General features: G+C 42.7%; 1 protein-coding gene across 11 annotated transcripts in view; it reads right to left on the bottom strand.

Annotated features, from left to right (window-relative positions):
- NRXN3 (neurexin 3) overlaps positions 1-21,193 on the bottom strand; it is a 2,205,897-nt gene that overhangs the window by 1,680,442 nt on the left and 504,262 nt on the right. For all 11 annotated transcript variants that reach the window (XM_078659992.1, XM_078659991.1, XM_078659982.1 and 8 more), the window contains one exon: positions 11,430-11,591. In XM_078659992.1, coding sequence (XP_078516118.1) covers positions 11,430-11,591 — 162 coding nt within the window. The remainder of the gene's footprint in view (positions 1-11,429; positions 11,592-21,193) is intronic.

The following is a 21,193-nucleotide window of genomic DNA, read 5'->3' as shown; positions in this document are numbered from 1 at the left end:
GTGGCGAGGGATGTCCAGGATGAGTCGTGCTGAGGCGTTCTGTATGCGCTGGAGTATTTTTTGGAGTTTGGCTGTGGTTCCAGCGTAGAGGGTGTTCCCGTAGTCCAGACGGCTGGTGACGAGGGCCTGGGTGACCGTCTTCCTGGTTTCGGTGGGGATCCACCAGAAGATCTTTCGGAGCATGCGCAGGGTGTTGAAGCAGGATGATGAGACGGCAATGACTTGCTTGGTCATCATGAGGGATGAGTCCAGGATGAAGCCCAGGTTGCTTGCGTGGTCCGTTGGCTTCGGTGCGGTGCCAAGGGCAGGGGGCCACCAGGAGTCGTCCCAGGCGGAGGGAGCTGGTCCGAGGATGAGGACTTCCGTCTTGTCTGAGTTCAGTTTCAGACGGCTGAGCTTCATTCATTCCGCGACGTCTTTCATTCCTTCCTGGAGGTTGGCTTTGGCGGTGGCAGGGTCGTTGGTGAGGGAGAGGATCAGCTGGGTGTCGTCTGCGTAGGAGATGATGTTGAGGTTGTCTTGGCATGCAATGGCTGCGAGAGGGCTCATGTAGACGTTGAAGAGGGTGGGGCTGAGTGAGGATCCTTGCGGAACGCAGCAGATGACTTCGGTGGCCGCGTATCGGAAGGGGGGGAGGCAGACTCTCTGGGTTCTTCCATCGAGGAACGAGGTGATCCCCTCTAGGGCCGCTCCTTGGATTCCGGTGTTGCTGAGGCGCTGTATCAGGGTGCGGTGGCATGCAGTGTCGAAGGCTGCTGAGAGGTCCAGGAGGATGAGGGCAGCAGTTTCTCAGTTGTCGAGCAGGGACCTGATGTCGTCTGTGACTGCGATAAGGGCGGTCTCGCTGCTGTGGTTTGCTCGGAACCCAGACTGTGAGGGGTCGAGGGATCCGTTGGTCTCGAGGAGGGCAGAGAGTTGTCTGTTGATGGTCTTCTCGACGACTTTGGCTGGAAAGGGGAGGAGCGAGATGGGCGGAAGTTTTTAAGGTCCGTGGGGTCCACGGTGGGTTTCTTCAGGAGGGCACTCAGTTCGGCATGTTTCCAACTCCCCGGGAAGGTGGCGGATGCGAAGAAGCTGTTGATGATGTTCCGGAGTTGGGGTGCGATGATGGAGTTGGCTTTGTTGAAGATGTTGTGTGGGCAAGGGTCGGTAGGGGAGCCGGAGTGGATGGTGTTCATCAGGCGGATGGTGTCTTCAGTGCTGACCGGGGTCCAGGTGCGGAGGGTGGTGGTGAGGGGTGTTGGTTCGGTGGTTGAGTCCGAGGTCTGTGCGTCAAAGCTGTTGTGTATGTCGGCGATCTTGCAGTGGAAGTACGAGGCGAGTGAGTCGCAGAGGTCTTGCGAGGGTGTGATGTCATCGTTGCAGGCGCTGGGGTTGGAGAGCTCTTTAACGATGCTGAAGAGTTTCTTGCTTTTGTGGGTGTTGTTGTCCAGACGTTCTATGAATGTTGTCTTCTTGGTGGTGCGAATCAGCTGGTGGTGTATGCGGGTGGCGTTCTTGAGGGCGGTCATGTGTTCTGCTGTCTGGTCGTGGCGCCAGGCTTTCTCGAGGGTGCGGCAGGTTTTCTTGGAGTTTTTGAGTTCGTTGGTAAACCACGAGGCTTTCCTGCTGCCGGGTCTGCTGGGAGGATTCTTCAGTGGTGCAAGTTCGTCGGCGCAGTTGGTGAGCCACTGTGTGAGGTTGCGGGCTGCTTCGTTGGGGTCTGTCGTGTTGGTGGGCGGGTTCTGGCTGAGGGCAGTGGTGAGCTGGTCGGCGGTGATCTTACTCCAGCTTCTGCGGGGAACCTGTTGCGGGTGGTGGTGGGTCGTGGTTCTCCTGAAGCTGAAGTGGACGCAGCTGTGGTCTGTCCAGTGTAGTCCGGTTGAGTGGCTGAAGGAGATGTGCTTGCTGGAGGAGAAGATGGAGTCGAGCGTGTGGCCGGCGTAGAGGGTGGGGGTGTTCACCAGTTGCTTGAGTCCGAGGTTGGCGAGGTTGTCCAGCAGGGTGGCGGTGTTGCTGTCATTGTTGTTCTCCAGGTGGAAGTTGAGGTCCCCTAGGAGGATGTAGTCTGTGGAGGTGAGGGCGTGCGGACTGACGAAGTCAGCCATGGCTTTGCTGAATTGTGTGCTTGGTCCCGGGGGTCTGTAGATGAGGGTGCCTCTGAGGGTGGTCTTGGGGTCGCTGTGTATCTGGAAGTGGAGGTGCTCGGCGGCGGTGAGGGTGTCGCCGGAGTTGGTCATGATGCAGATGGTGTTTCTGTGGACGATGGCGATGCCTCCTCCGGTTTGGTTGACGCGGTCCCTCCTGGTGATCTTGTAGCTCTCCGGGTTGGCTATGGCGATGTCGGGGGCTGAGGAGGCATTCATCCATGTTTCTGTGAGGAAGGCGACGTCTGGTGATGTGGAGTCGAGGAGGTTCCAGAGTTCGACGGCGTGCCTGTGGACGGAGCGGGTGTTGAGCAGGATGCACTGGAGGTGGTTGTTGCTGGGGCTCGCCGTGGCGGGTGCGGTGCAGGTTCAGAGGCAGGTGAATTGGCAGGCTTGGCAGGTGAAGGGTCCGTGGGTACGTTTCAGGTGGCTCGGTAGCAGGCGGGGTTCTGGCCGGCATTGAGTATGTGGAGGGTGGCGGCATTGTAAGTTCGACGGGTGCGCTGGCATCGACGAGGGCCAGGGGTTCTGGCACTGGGCGTGGTCCAGGTGTGGACAGGTGTAAACGGGCTTGCCTTTGGCGCGCCTTCGGCGCGCATACGGCGCGCCCGCTGCATGTGACCGCTGTGCGTACGTGTGGACTCCGCCATAAATGGCGTAGTGGGAGGGAGGAGCAGCTGGGAGGCGGGAGCGGGGTGGCGAATAGGAGGGGGAGAGGGTACAGAAGAAAAAAGGGGGGCAGGGCCCCTAAATACTAAAGAGGTTTCCCTTTGCAGAGCCTACAATAATTAGGAGAAGTGACTGTGTAGAAATCCCGTTTCTTCCTGTAAATAAATTAATCTTGACTACATTTTGCTTTGAACGAAATGTGTCCTCAATCAAAATACTCACAACAAGGGACCACATGGACTTAAGCAAACAATCCTAGCTGTACAAAGATCACAGATTACTGTACCATGAATTGTAATTGTGACTACCCATTTTTCAGGATCAAAGGATCATGTTAAATTTCTGTTATGATTCCAGAATGGTGAGTCACTAGGCTTCCCACAAATGACTTTGATTCAAAGCTGTGCTTGATGGTATTTCCTACTTTGAGACAGCAAAGATTTTGGCCCGCATTGTGAAACGTGCAAAATATAAAATGTCTAGTGATAAAACTATGGGCATGTTACAACGGTTATCAATGTGAATGAATGAATGAATGAATAAATGAAGAAAGTCTTTTACCGTGCAACTTAGCCCAAGGGCATCAAGGCGCCAATGTCTTCATGGCCCTGTAGAACATGTACCACGGATTATATTTCTGATCCATCCAAGGATACACGGTTATGTGGATGGTTGATGACTCGTTTACCAAGATTGTACACTTTATCCAACTCAAATCACTTTCCAACATGGACACCCTAGCTTCTTGAACATTCATCCCACATGTCATTAAGCCATGAACATATTGTCAGAAACCCGAGGTTCCAGTTTTCTCCAAGTTTTGAACAAGGGATGGTATTGTAGGAAGTATTTTCAATTTACTTCTGCAAACCAGCCTTGGAACAATGTTTAAAGCAACTCCACTACTCAAGCCTATGACAACTGTCTACACAGTCTTTTCCTTGTCGAGTTGGTCTACAATGCTTTTGTACATACTGCCAAAGGCAACACCCCAAACTTTGTTTCTCATGTGTACCTTCTCTGAAAGCTTCCTAGCAAGTCAACCACTAACAGCAACATTCCTGACACTTTTGAAAGTACATGTCCTCATGTTAAAGTCCCTTCTAAGTTTGTTGATACCATGACAAGACAAATGAGAATGCCAAACACCATTCTATAAAAACTGAAAGCCTGTGCCACTTTACAACGCAAAAATGAAGTGTGTCTCCCAACAGCCAAAGTTCCACCATCAACCAGTCAAGAAAAAGTGTAGCCATATCAGTAGAATACATAAACAGGCATGATAACAAACCCTCTGGTCGTACATATAGAACTCCCATCACATATCAGTATTCACTGTGTCCTAAGTTTAATTACTGAATTTGTGGGCGCATTCCATTAATTACCCTATTACTATTTGCAGACGCCAGGAACAAAAAACCCACAAAAATAAAGATTAATGTAAAGTATCGAGAGTGCTTTGCTCCAGAGTAAGGAATCCATGTTCTAATATCTAGTAGACTGGAAATAACAAGAGTACATGTGCAGGTGCCAAGAACAAGATTTTTTGCTAATTTGATAGACATGTACATACACATGACACCCTCTTAAGTCAGGGACAGGGGGAGGTCAAGAAGGTAGCATGAGGGGGTAAAACATGATAGATTTCTAAGCATTTCTGGCTCAGGCAATCTCTTCTCATGGGTGCTGTGGAAGTGTGATGGGTAGTAGGGATTGTAGTGCCCGAAACGGATACTGTAACACAACAGAAGAACAGAGCGATCTCCGAGGACGAAGAGAACCAGCAGCTATACTAAGCGCTATGTAAGAGAAACTAGCCTTGGTAATTACATGTCATGTATTTATCTGAGGGGAAAGTGTCTTGAGTCAAGATAACCCCCACCCTCCAATCCTTTCAGACAGCCTGGTAAGTATAGTTCTTTTTTTTTGTAGCGCTCCGGTTGTTATGTCTTGCAGAGTATTCTCTACTTCCCAGAAGTGCCCTGGCCACATTTTTATTCCTATACATCACTCCTGCACGCTATGCATGCTCTTGTTCCCTATGACATTCTTAAGAGGTTTAGCTTGACTTCAACAATATCCCTGAGGAAGACTCGTTTTTACTAGAGAATTGGACCCCAACACTTTTCTGCAAGAACAAAACTCATATGCACATACATATTTCTACTCCAAGGCATAAGAACGCCCTCAACTTAACAAACTAACGTTTTGGAGTCTCTATTCCATCCTATATTTTGTATCCATGTTTCACTTTCTCAATATTTCAAATTCCATTTAAACTTTTTTTAATGGAATCTAGCTTTAAAAAACATGCTACAAGGAAAGACTCATTATTTACACTGGAATGAGGGTTCTATCCTTGTATGAAAATCCAATATGATCTCTAAATGCAAATAAAGGGATTTTGTAGTTGCACAGGCACGACGCAGCTGCTGCTGCTTCAAAATCCCTTTCTATACTGATAGATAAAAACATGACGTATACCGCATCCTCTCGGTTTCTCTCTACAGTGCTGTAACAAAGGTTGCCAGTTATCATGGCAGTATTTGGAGGCCATATATGACCATTCCTAAAGCACAGGACATCTCCTCATTCACAAACTACAATATCTTTTGTGGAATACAGTGTCAAGGGACCCCATTCTTCTCTGTAGGCGGTACCTCTACTACTCATTTAGAAAACGTTATCTGCAACCTAACACTTCTGAAACATTTAAATGTGATACCAAAAAGTGGCGTTAAATCGAGGGTTGTGTAAAATTGTGAGTTCAGCATCAACTTAGGAGTAACTTTCATTGTCCAAATTTTCACAACTTGGGAGTGGGTAGATGACCTATTCAGTCAGGTCCATAAACTGTCATTAATATGTTCAATGCAACAGAGAATTACTATTCCAACAAGGAAAGTAAGGTGTCTGAGTGCATAGGTGCCAATTACAAGCCCTTCCCTCAGCCTGAAGTTGGCCTCTCCTGAAAGGTTGCAATGCAAGGGCACTACCAGATTTCCCACATGGTACCCCGTTATCATCTAAGGCTATATAAAAGTAGAGGGCACGGGGTAAGATAGAATGCATTTTCTCTCCCAAGTCTTGAGCCCAAACCCCATTATGGACCAGAATATGGGTTTGCATTCAATTCATCATCACTCTCTGACTGTAAAGTGTACCTTGAGGGGTACAAGCGGTGTTCTTTATTAGATTCCTGCCCCTCCATCAAAGCTTATCACCCAATGAGTGCTGCCAGCATGCTTCTTGTATTCAGATTGTGCTTGATGTCACCTCAGCTAGCAGTTACATAAAGACTTTAGAATAGAGGATGGGCAAGACAGAGCAATGTGAGATCCCTCACTCAAGAGAGGAAATTTACACAGCCTTCATGCTATATAATTTTTAGATCTATACATCATCACCTGGTGGCCTACTGTTTCAGGAGCAGCCACAATTTGCAGTGGTAATAATACCGTTGAGTGGACCTCAAATTCTGGAGAAAGCAGTTTTCATGGATATTCTCCACAGTGAATCTTGCCCTTGAGGGTTTCCAAGCTTATATTGATATATGTGAAGTAGGTCCAAAGATTCAAAGTGGTTCTGAAGGTGTCGTTTAAATAGTCATACAACAATTTGAACTGGAAATTTGACTGTACAGTGGTGTTGAGTTTGGGCGTTTGGCAGCAGTGGTAAGAGTATAGTACTCATTTGATCCGGGTAGACCTATATGTTAAATAGATCGATAAGTAATGGAGAAAACACATAAAAGCTTTACATTTGTCAAGCATCAGAAGATTGTAGGATTCAAGTCAGCCCATATTTATAGCTACTTCCTTTTCCGGCAAGAAGAACTCCCCAAATCTCCTGTTTGTCTGGTTTTCTCTATCTAGTTAATGAAAACATTTTTAAACAAATGGAGAAGGGCCAGAATTCTCTGTTTGCTGAAGGCCAGCTTGGGGGAATTGATCATTTAAACAATTTTTACAAAAAAAGAAAACTAGTGATGCCTTTTGTCATGTTACAGATTTGGTGAAAGAGATATTTTAGCTAATCAGATGACATCTTTTAAAGAGCACTTAAAGTCAATATTAGGATGGGTACACTCAAGAAGTTTGACCTTTCCCACTATCGTTCTGATTGCCTTGTGAGTGGTCTTCCATCCATGATTCCATGAGTCTTCCATAGGTCATGTTGTTTCATGCAGGATGTTACAGTATTCTACTGATCCAGGGTGATATTATATAGTGATTATCTGAGATGTAATGCTGTTGCCTCATGGCCTGTGTCTTTATCCTATTTTGGTCGAATATTTTAGAGCCATTCACTCAACTTTAAGTAGACAAACACTGTGACTGTGATGAATTAATGACATCTATTTGCAGGGTTCGCAGGTAGCTGGAAAGGCTGGTAATCTTTAACCCTCCACTAAATCAGAACAATGCCTGTGCTATGGAGGGAAGATGTAATATGGGACAACTTTAATCAATTTGAAATGTCAATACACATTTCTGAACTCTTCTCTCCTAGGCACAGGAAATGCCATTACATTAAGGGAAGCGGCAGCTCTTCACTTTGCTGGCCGATGATCATCCATTTTGAAAAAAGGTGAACGCGGAATTAGATGCACTGACATTAACAGCGGCCAAATGCATTAATGACTCTCCTGCTGGCTCCAAAGTAGAAAAAGGTCTATTTATAGCAGAAGTGCAGTTAACATGCTTCTATGAGCAGCCAACAGCGCCAGCATGGAAGAGCTAGAAAGAAGCCTTCGCGGCGGGGGATGGAAAATGTGGATATTCTAAAGTAGCAGGGAATGACTGCTAGATCGACTTGTGATCATAAAGGGCTAGTTTCTGCTCAGGATTTGCATTGAAAAAACTGAAGATTATCTTCATCACACTTTCTTTGTGGTTTCTACAGAATTAAAACACCTGTTGATTGTGGATAGCACCAGTCCTTGCTATTGGTGAATGAATGAGGTGCAAGTGTGTTGATAGGTGGCATGGCATACACGCTCAATCAACAGCAGATTAACTCAATCATACACCCACCTGGTCCACTGGTTCACAGTCAGCACTGACACCTCATTATTTGTCTGGGCTCCAGCTTTACTCTCATAATATCCAAACTTTCATAGCCCCCTTTATATGTCAAGGAACTTTTTGACCTTGGTCCCCATTTGCAAACCATCCGTTCTTATTGGAAGAGAGGGTTATAGATAAACTTTTTGTTCCATAAGAGAATAGATCCTTCATGACAATTATCTTTGAAATGCCCTACAGTGACCAGTCCCTCTGACATTAGTCATCTGTTGAGAAATGCTGGTGTTTATCTGGTCCTTGTGGGGATACTCATAAAAGGGGAGGAGTGGGTTCCAAAGGGTTATTTTTCCGATAAATTATCCCTTGGGCCACCTTCAAGCAAAAAGAAGACAGGGCAATACCGCGGGACGTTACCGCTTATACAGATGTCCAGTGACGGGTTTCCTATAGTTGCTTATTGGTGTTTATGGTGAGCACTTTGCCTACTGTAAAGTAGTACAGCTTCTAGAATAAATTACATGTGGACACATCTTCAGCTGCAGTAAGCAAATGTAAAATCTTACTTTTGATCACTGCAGGTCTTGACCTTCAGATAAGTCTACTCTCAGTACTTTAATATCTCTAGTTCTTTACAAAATTGTGAAATTATTAAAGAAACCGCATTTAATGTATTTGATGCTTCTGGGTCGTTAATACCATCTGCTTCTTTGCCTTCATCAGTGAATTTAGACCTTAGAGCATCAGTAAGGCAGTAATGATCGCCCACTATTATTTGGCACAGTTACGCTCACCTCTGTGTTCCGCTCAATATCTAAATGCAGGAGAAAGCAGTGCCCATTCTGCCTGAAACTCCAGTAACTATGCCTCTGAGGGCACCCTTTTGCCATAGCGGGTGCAGGTAGAAAAGGCCACACAATAAAAGGTGGACCCTACAACATTGTTTCTACAGGTGCCCCTCATGTCTGAGACCATCATTCAAACCGTGGTGGTCTCAGGCAAAAAAACATTTCAAAGATCCTCAAGCATGTAGAGAAAACTCCCAACAAGTAAAGGACATTTGTACTTTGGAAGGCCACCTTTAATTTGGAGTCCAGGCTGTTGAAAGTTTAAATGAAGCCCATCATCCTCCTATGAAGGACACGAGGCTCAATGGAGTCTCCCTGCTGCGTGTGCATGTTTGTAAGACATGTCATGTTGTCAGATTTGATCTTTTGGGTTTAGGAACTTCATTAGATTCAGAACAAAAGCACACCACACATTTTGCACAAACCTTTACCACCCACGCTGTCGCCAATTTCTTCACACCAGTGGAAGAAGGATGTAAGAGGACCCAAGGACCCACTTTCAAGAATCCATAACTCCTTGAGTCATGACTGCTGACCATCACTGAAACTTACTAAACTCTTTCTGTACTTTCTTACCACGAGAAGACTGGCTCAGCTCTGAAATACCTAATTCCCATTAACACACAACTTTCCACAATCTCAACAACCACTAATGAAGTTGTTTCCTAAACCGCTGGAATGGCTTGTTCTATGCTCAGCGAGAATGCACATGAACAATGTTGTACTGCGGCTTTAGAAGTAACAAGCTTCAATGATGAGGTAGCAACAATTCAAGTTGTTATGTGGTACAGGATTTATTCTATGGAAAAATACTCAGGAAACACATAATGGGAGTAAAGGCATAGCAGCAGAAAGGTGTGGAGTCATGAGGAGGGGCAAAGTTATGAAAAGCATAGTCTGAGAGTCAACTTATATATTTTTTTAACTCAGCCAAAGGGAAATTGGCAATTATAACAAATATGTATGTAAATCAGTTTTGGCGTACTTAATCTGGCACAATGAGACTGCATTTTTTTTAAAAATATTGCCGAGTTAAGGCACCTGCTGAAGAGGTCGTTTTGTGCATGTCAATTTTCAGGGGATAATAATAATGTAAGATGACTCTGGTGGTTAATGCAATTGCTTGAGATGTCTGTGTTATTGTCTAATCACAGTTTTGACTCCTAAAGTAACATAAAAGGTGAATGTGCCTGCTGCAGAGTGCCTTGTGTGGCATGCAGATCCAGATATGTATTTTATGAGATGGGAAAGTGGGTTACTGCTTTGGATACATAGATCTTTTTGCAACTTTCAATTCATAAGTTACAAATCTTCTAATATAGAACATGGAGCTATGAATGGGCATCAAGGAGATGCATGTAAACTGCAAGGCATGGATTTAGAACCTTATGTTTCTTTTTATATCAATATGTTGTCCTAAGGTTGTTAAAAAGGATTTTTCTGGGTAATAAAGTCTTATTAAGACAGACAGCCCCAATTACTGTGTTAGCTTTTAGATCCTGGCTTAGTGCATCTCCCAACCATGCTCTCTTAACATATAATGCCTACCAGTATGGACGACATGTGACTCCTAGATCTTGTAACTCACAGTTTCTTAAGTAACATGTCCTGTATATAGATTTACACATGTGTACAATTGTCACCGTATAATGTGTGTATGTGATATAAAGCACCAGAACTTCCTACATTAGGATAAACAGCACTATACAAGATTGGAAAAAAATATTATTAACTGTTATTTAAATCATTTTTGGAGTATTTACTCATATAGAAACATCTAACATTCTTGCAGTGCATGCATATCTGTTACATGCAGGGTTAGACCAAAGTGAAAAACTGCCTCCAAATCATACTTTCTCTTAAATACTTGTGAAGTGAGAACAAGCTGTGTTCTTTTCTTTCCCTCCATTGCACTGTTATCTACATGTTAGACTTCAGATGGCTCCCAGGAAAGATGATACAATAAAAAGGCTGATGATCCTTCAAGTAAGGCCTTTGTTTTGTGCCCAGCAGCAATAACAAATATTTTTTGAGGAAATCAGACAACGTTCGGGCACTGCTGAATGTGGCCCGATGCTGGCAAATTATACATTACTACCAATCATTAGTCCTAAGAGGAGTGGAATACAGAGTTGAGAGTATTCTTAAAAAATACTATTCTTACTCAAGCAGAATGGAGCTGAAAGTCTTGGATCCATGCAAAATCCCTGTACTGCCAAGTTATTGCTTCTTGCAATGCACATATTTCTAGATCTTTGTTTTGCTGCCTGATCATGAGCAGTAGTGTTGTAAGCCTAGATGACCTAAGGACGCAGATTTAAATTGGAGCCTTTAACCAAAGTACAAGGACAAGTGGCAATGCTGGTTTTACATGTGTACAAAAGAAAATTAGCATTGCTATGACTATCTATACTTCTAGTTAGAACCCCACAGACATTGCTCATTCCCTGCTTCACAGTCAAGGATTATAGAGTCAAGACCTTCTAGGATACAAAAGGGATGAAAAACTTTAACCACTTATATGACTTTGCTTTAGGTCTGGAGTTCCAAAGCCATTCTGACACCAGCTACCACCTTTGAAGAGCGTAATGATGCCCTTGACATACATTTTAAAACCAAATGGCAACTTCTATTGCAGGCAAGCAGCTGACTACCCACTTGCTCTTCTATAAACTCTGTACTATGGGACGAGGGGAAGTAATCAATGGAATTGGAAAGAATGGAAAACAGGAGGTTGTGCGGCTGGATGAAGTGATGCCTACCTCTCGAAGGCAGCCCATAAAGTTGTTGCTAACGGGGGAACCTGGCAGATCCGCTGTGCTTGGGCTCCCCCCGACGTAGAAGAAATCATCGGAGCCCAGCATGGTGTAGTCTTCCTGTGTGTAGCCGGTGGTAGTGAGGATTCCGTCCACCGAGATGGTCACCTGAAGAGGGAAACAAAAGGAACAGGACAAAATTCCCAACCTTCATCTTAAAACAGGTATGACTTGGAGACACCTCTCCCCTCTCCCTGAGCTCTAGTTGTTCACTCAGTATTTTGTTTCTCTTTTAAAATTGTAATTAATGTGAATTTATGTATGTATTTAAATATATGGTAATATTGTTTTGCTGGGAGTCTGAGTCCCATTTTCTTGTCCACTTTTCCTGTTCCTAGGCCTCTTGATGCCACCATCTTCAGTGACCTTTGATCTACTGACGTCATGATGAACCTCCTGAGTTTTCACCAACATGTTGTCCCATCTTGCTGCTCAGATGAGAAAAATTGAATTGCCCTTTGGAAGAAGCTTTTTAAATGAATTTAGATTAGGGTATTGATTTTTAGATGTGTGTTCTACTTACTGGTGAGCTCTGTGAATCTCTTATGAAGAACGACGAAGGTTTCCACATTGCCTTTTTAAATGATTACTATACTTTCCTTTCTTTTATGATTTTAAGAGGCACATCAGTGAGCATGCATTCTTCAGAGACCCCTTTACCAATGAAAAAAAGGCACGATTGTTCGAGCATGCTCTGTAAATCGGGAGTTCACAGCTGCCTCTCCCCAAAATCAAAAGGAAGAGGTGGGAGCTACCATTTCTGTGCACAGTAAAATCTGATGAGTTAAAAAGGAAACCTAGGTAAAGACATTTAACCAAACACTCCAAAATATCAAAATAAAAACGACGAGCAAAGCACAATTTGTGGAAAATCATCTTGAAAAAAAACATTGCAGATCAGCGTTGTTTGACACACCCATGCCAAAAAAAGCCATTGGAGATAGGAAGGATTTCAATTTCACACTGGCATGCAGCAAAAATAATTAATAACTGAATCCCTGCACCCAATCAAATACCGGTGTACAAAAAAATAGAAATATACTAAATTGCAAAATCAACTAAAATCATAATTACTCAACCAAAACAATACGGTGCGTTGAGGGTGGCTGAGGAGCAGAATGAAGTGTAGTGATAAAAGCTGTTAGTAAGTTAGAGGTGGAAAAATGAAATAGGAAGGAGGGCCTTGTTTTGCTTACTGTGAGCCATCAGCACCATCTTTGATTTGTTTCTTTGAAGACCAATGTGCTCATTTGATCCATCAAGCATTCCATTTTAAAATATGATCTAAAAACTGATCAGATCTTCAAAGCTGGAGCAGCACAGCTCTTTACTGACGAATTTCAGACCTTGGATTCAACTACCACAGCACTATGGCTTTCGTCAAACTCATTGTTTGGCCCTTTGCTGGTAGCAATGGCCTTATTTTTAGTTTTTTGGCACGCAGCACATCTGCCAAAATGTGGAGGCTGTCCTGTCTGCCATAGCATTGATGTCAATGGCATTCTAAATATGAGGTACCAGACATCTGCCACTTTAAGTGGGTGTCCAGTTCCACCAAACTTTTAAATAAGGGTCTAAGTCCTACATCAGTTTTTACACATCAATGTACAGGATTATATTCTCATTTAATGAGAGTTTACATTAAACAACTGGGTGCAGGCCGACCAGTTGCAGGCAACGCGTATTTGTATAAACAGGCGGCTGCCAGTTAAAGAAGTGATTGGTTATTATATGCAGGGTGGAGTGGCAGATGGCTAGAGCAGCCTTCTTGTTTAGATATCATGAAGAAGCCATAATCTGTCAATCTGTCTCTTTGATGATGCCACTTTGATGACATTGAGCCCGCCTCTACAACAAGGTTTCCATGAGTTTCACCTGGGTTTCAAGTAGGCTGTTCAAAGTTTGCTGTGCCTTTCACACCTATTTGATTTTTCTGCATCATGCTTTCACTACAACTGTGGTTTCTCATGCTGTTGGTGCTTCTAGTACAGATTTATTGTCTTTTCTGTCTTTACCAGCATAACACAAGATGGTAGCCCTATCCGAGAGGGTAGTTTACAAGCAGTGTCAGCATTATTATTTCTGGTTTATGCTATATTAACACAGTTTATTTTCCAAAGCCAAAGGTCTTTAAACACTTCCTTTACATTTATTCAGGATTTCCTCCTAACACAAATGAAATATCTGTTCTGACGTTCCCCATGTATTTATTCCTATGCCAGTTTTCATCACATCCATTTGTTTTTGTTTTTTTTTTGCTTTTTGTATGTTACCATCGGTATAAGAGATGCTTCTCTTGTGATTTTATTTGCTGAATATGATAGTAAAAAAAGGGAAATTGACTGGAAAAACAAAGGTTTAAGGGATGTCATAGTTAGGTGTGGTAATAACATCTTAGTTTTTTTTAATGAAATTCACTGAAAAAAACAAGGGTTAAAGTGAGGTTCTGGGGTGCTGACTTGAGATTTAAAAGTAAATAATATTTAAAAGCCAAAAAAGCACTGGAATTAGCTGTCATTTACTGAGCAAACTATACCAAGTGCCCTGCCATGCATGGCTTACGATTTCACATATTACATCATTTATGGCATGTTAAATGACATCATTGATAACATCACTGATGTCATTTGAGATGTCATCAGTGATGATATCATCCAGTCACTCTGACACTGACCAATAGGGTTTGTGGGCTTGAATTATTTCAACGTGGAACACCTTTGGCAAATTTTTTTATTGCCAATCACGTGATAACGGACATAACCTTAGACCACAAGCTGGACACATAGTAGAACCATCAAGTCACTCACATTTGATGGATCTCACCCTTTTTTTACTAGCAATCACCCACTTAACAAAATGCCTCAATAGAGATTAATGTGGTCATCCATCTTTTAAACCTTGACCATTCTCAAAACAAAGAGTTCATACTCTATTCACATGAATGGGAATACCCTCTTAAAGGCTTCACATGATCCGCAATTTTAAGTCAGGTGGGTGGCAGGTATGCATTTGCCACTGAAAATACACCTTCTGCCAGGGTCTTTTGGACAACCTTCCATAGTTAGGTAGAATTCACTGCACTCATTCTTGAGAAGGACAGAATGAACTACAACCTTAGAGCCATGCTTACGACACCAGTGTGATATAAACCACCTCATTCAGCAAAACCTCAAAATCTTCAGCAAAGTTCGGGAAATAAACACCCACAATTTAGAAACTTCCTCATTACAGGCCCAAATATCTACTGGTTGATAATTTTCAACACCCAACTGTATCATTACTTTTACCTTTGTTCTTCTCAGTGAATATACCTAATAATTTATATCTATTTATCTATCTAGCTATATATCTAAATATTGGGAATCCAAAATTACTGAAATTAAGAATTAATGGATCCGAAATATTCGAAAGATGACAGTAGGGGCTCAGCATAGTAGCACATACCATAAGATATGGTAATAAAAATTATTACAACCCATACCCAAGCTTTTAGAAAAAATGCTAATTTTGCAAAGTTGTGTCAACAGATCCATGAAAAGGCATTATGATTAGGGCATGTAGGTACTCCCTATTTCTTTTTTCCATTAAATTATAAAACCTTTCTTGACATACACAGAGTGTCATACTATTTGGAATGCAGTAACAAACCTATCATCCAAGGATGAACAAACACATTATTGTGTATTGACATGTGCATTACATGCAGCATTCAGAGACTCACAAAGCATTCCATTAGTTTTAAAATGATTTTAATATGTTCTGAATTATGTTGCAACATCTTTAATATTTTTAGTACCCAACTGTTCATTTTGGTTTTCACTCCTATTCTCCGTGCTGATTTTTAGCACCTGATGTTTGTTCTGTGCTGTAAAATCAGCACTAACAGCATCACATGCAGCACAAGAGGGAGCACCTTCTTTCTACCGCTTGAGTCAAAGTTCTATTCAAGTGGCAGCTTCCTCAGCGTGAACGCAAGGCTTCTAAACCCGCGTGGTAGCAACCATCCGCGACCACCCGCATTTAGAAATCTCGCTGAGAAGCAATGTAGCATTGGCGAGCGCGAGCAGGGAAAAAATCTCCGCTCCATTTTTCGCAACTCCTTGAGCTCCGTGGAGTGAAAAAAAACTCCATAAACTCCACGAACGGACCGGAGTTTACTGCCTTGGCCTAGAAATTAGGAGCAGCACGCTAGAGCTTACGCTTCAAATCAAAGATGGCTGCCAAGTGGCTCATACCCTTCTTACAAGGTCAGCATTCCCGAAGTCATCCAGTATTTTTATAGCATTGAAAGAAATGACTTGAGGCATGTAGTAGGCAGACAAATGGTGGTGACGCCAAGCAGGTGGACATGCCATGCAGTGGAACAGAGATTAGAAAAAATAAACCAGCAGTATCCTGCTGCCAGTGGCATCGAGCTCAAAGCAGAAGAGGAGAAAGGCAGATGTCTGGCCACTTTCTTCACAGAGCCTGACCATCACCTCTGCCTTAAACAAAAGATGAAAGAACAAGAGGGGCTCATTTCACCAGGAAGCTAGGCACCCCCAGCTAGAATGGAATTGCTGCACGCTATACACCTTTGAAGAAGAGTCGAAATAAATAAATAAATAAATATATAAATACATGTATGATGAAAGATTGATTGGCGGAAAACAAAGATAAAACACAATTTATTGTGATGGGGCGAGTGGAGGAAGGGAAAACCAAAAACACAATACCTACCTACGTTGCCGACCATCTTTTTTTTTTTTTTTGGTTAACCCAAAAAAAACATTTTATTTATTTATTTATTTTCGAAAAAAGAAAGTGAGAGATAAAGAGAAAAAGTGAGATTGAATGAATTCAGATAAAAATAAAAAAGCAATTAAAAAAACGACAAAGGGGATTGAAGGAAGGGTAGTTTAGAAGGTAAGGAAGGAGAGGGTCACACACGGCAAACCGAAAAAATAAAAGACAAGAAGAATGATATCTACCAGACAATGTAGTTTGTTTACCATAGCGTGTCCGATGCCCGAATGCTTTGCGGAAAAGGGGGGAAGAGAGGAAATTAAATTGTGAAGAGAACGGCTTGTTAATAAAGAAATAAAAAGATAAATGATGACTTGTTAAGAGGGATGGTTAGTACATTAATTGGTAACGGTTAGTCATAATGGAACATTGCATGAATGATATAGTGTTAGTCAAAAGCCATGTCTCACCTGCCACCCCCATCTCAACAATGCAGGGCGAAGGAGGAAGATGCCAAAAAAAATAAAGAAAAGCTGACGGTTGGGACCCATGTCATTTTCCGGGGCCACGGGGTCCCCTTCTAGCCTTCTGCACCACTGATTTGCAGAGTACTTACGTTTTGCATTTCTCAAAAGACATCCTTGAAAGTGCACACACCGCCTGATTCCGTATTTGTCTCTGCAGGTAAGAAGGTACAGCCACATTTTTCACTATCCCCACACCCGCTACAACCCCAAGCAGTGCTTTTTCAAAATCCCATAGGTAGAAAGTGATAAAAGTGTTTCAATTTCGAATTTAGTTGAATACTTGCCATAAAAAGGAACCCAACTCATTTGAGATTTGTGAACTAAAGGCAAAGGTTTACACGTTGCAATGTTCTATTAAAATTATGTGGAAACATTAGCATTTCTGGCATAGTCTATCTTTTTTGTCTCAGTGTCAGACATCACTTTCTATTCCACCTTCCAACTTACAACTCTACAGTGAATTTATTATGTTGTAAAAAGGCTTAATGTATACTAAAAAGAGACCAATGCAGCTGGAATTCTGGATTTAGGATCACCTAAAGACTGAAACCCCCCCTGTTTAATCTTCAACAGTAGTCACTGTTACCAGTTCTCATTTCATAACGTTTAGGGATATTTTCATAAAATATTAAATGGTCTGTCATTTTTTAGCATTGCTTAGAAAATGTCTTGTTTCCTTTACAGCTTGCAACAAGTAAAGTGCGTAGCAGCTGCCCCATAGTGATACTGGTATCTTCTAGGTAGCTTCTGGGTCCTGGGCTGTGAGCAAGGGACAAGTCCTTAACCACTGCGAGGCGGATGACGAGCTCAGCTTGTCATGAGTTACGCCTCTCGTACGTTCATGACGAGCTGAGCTCGTCATGCACCGCTGGTTTTTTAAAAACCCAGCGCACAGCAGAAATGCCTTTAGCACGCATGCGGTTAAAAAGAAGTGAGGGGATTGACCAAGTAAGACAATATGCAAATGACCTCATGACGTCACGAAGTAGTGCTATAAAAGAAATATAATAGTGCTATTTAAATTATTTGTGTTAATACTGGGACTGGCTAACCCATCTGACAGTCTTACAGTATCTGAATTTATATACAGGGACAGAACAAAGGCAAAAGCATGACTCTCTTAAGTACCTGTGAAGAGAAGGCAAGCTGTGTGCCTTTGTTTCCCTCTGCGGCATTTAAATTTAATTGTAAGGTTCCAGGAGGCCCCCAGTCAGCATATACAAACAAAAGGAGGCTGGATGGCCCCTTAACTTCGGCCCAGCTGGAGGTGAAAAAAGGCTCCCTCGCTGCCTGCCCGTTGCTGCTGGGAATGAAAAGCAGGCAAAGTGCAGGTGCTGCTGAACATGTCCCGGTGTCTGAAAATTACACTGGGACAAGTTCAGCATAATTCTGTGGGGACAAACCACGTGGCAGAGGGGGACGACACCCACCCTGTAAAAAGAGTGGGGGACGCCAAGTACCTGCGTGTACCCCGACTCGAGCCCTGGTTGTGAGAGAATTCTTTGTTGTTGTGTTCACAAACAGCCAGTGAAATCGGCAAAGATTGTAATTATGTGATACGTAGTATCCATTGTTGTATGACTTTTGGGCCTGAGAGACAGGTGGGCCTTTCAGAATCAGTATTATACTGTTAAGTCATATTTACTATAAAAGTGCCATCGGGTGAATTATGTCACCCTAGATCTCAAAACCCAGGCAGACATCAAATAAAGGAGCATATGGAATGCCTATTGTTGGTGACTATTATGGTGAAGGAAGGGGAACAAGACTGTATGGCCCCTGTAAAACTGGTTCTGAGCTTAATTGTACATTGTGTCTATATGTTTGCTTCTAAATATTATTACTATTTGATAAAGCATTGAGAGTCATTTTCTGATGATGATCCTATTTTGCATCTGTGTATATTATATTGAACTTCAGGAGAGCTAGGGTTTTCCCAGAAATCAATGTAGTTTGACCCAGCATTGTTGCCCTGTTGACATAGTTCAATGTTTCATGGCAAGGAGCTCTCTCTGCAAAGCCTTCTGGTGGGGCTCATCCACATTGCTAATCCCAAAGATGAAAGGGGTTAGCACTACCATTTATCATCCTTAGGTACCGGCTCACTTGTTTTCTGATTATCTGAAGAAGCAGTTGTTCCCCAGTGTTAACAGACTGGTTCCTGCAGACTTAGAAATTATTCACCTTATAGGGAAAAGGTTTGTCACTCAGCAGCGAGATTTTTGGTTGTGGAACTAGGGGACGTGTGTATTTTCCTGGCTTTACTGCTTAATTGGATCAAAAGGCCTTGGGAAATCATTTTATGTTCTTGGATGCAAAGTCTCTACCTGCCAGAAATGATGGTGCTTACAGAAATTCTTTGCACCAGCACTAAGTTGGGCATAGAAAATACTGCAAATCTACCGCTAACATTCCGAAAGTGCCAGTTACATTAATGGCCCATGTGATGACACCATGACAGAGGGGCTGCACTGAAAGGTATGCATGTTCAGACCTGCCAACTCACACAATGCCACTGTGTGTCACAAGACTCTTCAACGGGTCTCCAGATCAAGAGCTGATATCACACTGTGTGCACAAGGGGAGCTGGAAACCATTGCATGGAGCGGATTTCCAGCTTCTGTACTGAAGCTCTGAGCAGCCATTGTCCATTAGGAGTTTTGCAACTTACAAAGGACGTCGGGAGCAGCTGCCTTTATTATTTGTTTTGGGGAAGAATGTGGTAAGTTCTGGGCTCTCCACCCACAACCTCTTCTTGAACCCAGTTCTATATGGTCGATCAGGTGGTGATGGGCTCAAAGCTCTGCCCCCACTCTCAACCCTGCCCCCCCAAAACCCCTTCCCTCGAAAATATTTTCAAAGTTAGCAGATTTGCACCTTCAGCTTGTAACAATGATGTTGACAGCCAGAGAGATGGGTATTTTCTATAAAGTCAGGCACTGCAAACCATCATTTTTGCTTTAGAGTCAAATCTATGTTGTGTATTGTATGGGCAACCAAGAATATTTTGTGAAAAGTGAGCGAAATTCGTATTTTAATGAGAGTTTTGGACTGTCAGATTAAGTGGAAAACCTCAGATGCCTTTTCCTCATTTGATAGGCTTGCACATTTTATAGGCTTGCGTGTTGCTGTAATCACTGCGGTGGCCATATGTTGAGATGCTCCTGAGAGTGCTGTGGAAGGAGTTGCCATCCTTCCCAGCAGCAGGCAGGGACAGGCTATACCACAAAGCACTCAAAGAGACCCTCAGAACTCCACAAGTCTACCATCCACCTGCACTGAAGGTTGAGATGAAAGGAAAGAAAACATTCAGAGTTAGAACACGAAAGCATGAGAAATGACCAAAAGATGTCATAAATAAATAATAAAGTATAGAAAATGGAATTGACAGACAGGCAAATATAACATGATGATGCCTTTCCACCTAAAGGGCCTTTCGTAAATATCTTATTTTTATTAATTACGTTATATATACAAACAAATATAATTTACAATGTTAAGTGACTTAAATGGATTACTTCATTGTTTTTAGTTTAGCATTTATAGAATTGAATAAAACACATGATTTTCCCTTGGCGTGGTTCTTCTTGGGTTGAGTTTGTCCTTATAACTGATACGGTAAATTTCGAAATATTACTTCATGTGGCATTACTTCCTTGATATGAAGGAATTACCCAATTTACCACAATATATTTTGGTGCCAATATTGTGTTCTAGGTAAGCGCAATCCCCTTTGGGAACAGCTACTCTGAAGGGAGCCCGGACCTCCTCTGTTGGGCAATGAGAACTCGTTTTAAGTGGCGCTTGTTTATGCTTCTGTCAACAACATATGCATTGAACTGGACAAGGAGCCTAAAATTGTGGGTGGAATTGTCACTGGACACATCTCTTTCAGTGCAAGAAACATCACATCAATTGTTGCACTTCGAGTAGAAAATTACACTGAAGTGAAAGTCAAAAGTGGACTATTTTGACCAGCCATGGGATTACGCTTCCAAATGATTTGACATTTTCCAGCATGGGTGCTAAGATCTGGGCAGATTTCGAATCATTCTGTACTTCATTGTACAAGAGACAAAACTGAAGTATCAGAATTATCTTCTAAAATGAACAACTTCACCCTCTGGTACTTGCAAGTTTTCTTTCATATGCTTTTCTAAATTACATATTCCATTTGTTATGCCGGTTCCTTCGTGGTCTTAAAATAAATAGTATTCCTCACTTCACCTTTCAGGTTTCTTTTAATTCAAGATGCTAACACATTAGCTCATTTTCTCTTAGTACGCTCTTATCTTTCAACAATACGACTGCATTCTGAAAACCACCTGGAGAAGTGTGCAGGTGCCCAAAGGGAAATGGGTGCTCTCTTCAAGACACTCATTTAAGTCTCTGGGTGTCAGAAGATAGTTCTTTCTGATAGAGGACATGATTTGCATATTTTTGCACTATTGTTGGCTG

This window comes from Lissotriton helveticus, chromosome 9 (assembly GCF_964261635.1).
Source record: "Lissotriton helveticus chromosome 9, aLisHel1.1, whole genome shotgun sequence".
In the NCBI taxonomy this organism is placed as follows: domain Eukaryota; kingdom Metazoa; phylum Chordata; class Amphibia; order Caudata; family Salamandridae; genus Lissotriton; species Lissotriton helveticus.
Note: the sequence above shows the minus strand (reverse complement) of the source record. Positions and strands in the feature narration are given on the sequence as shown.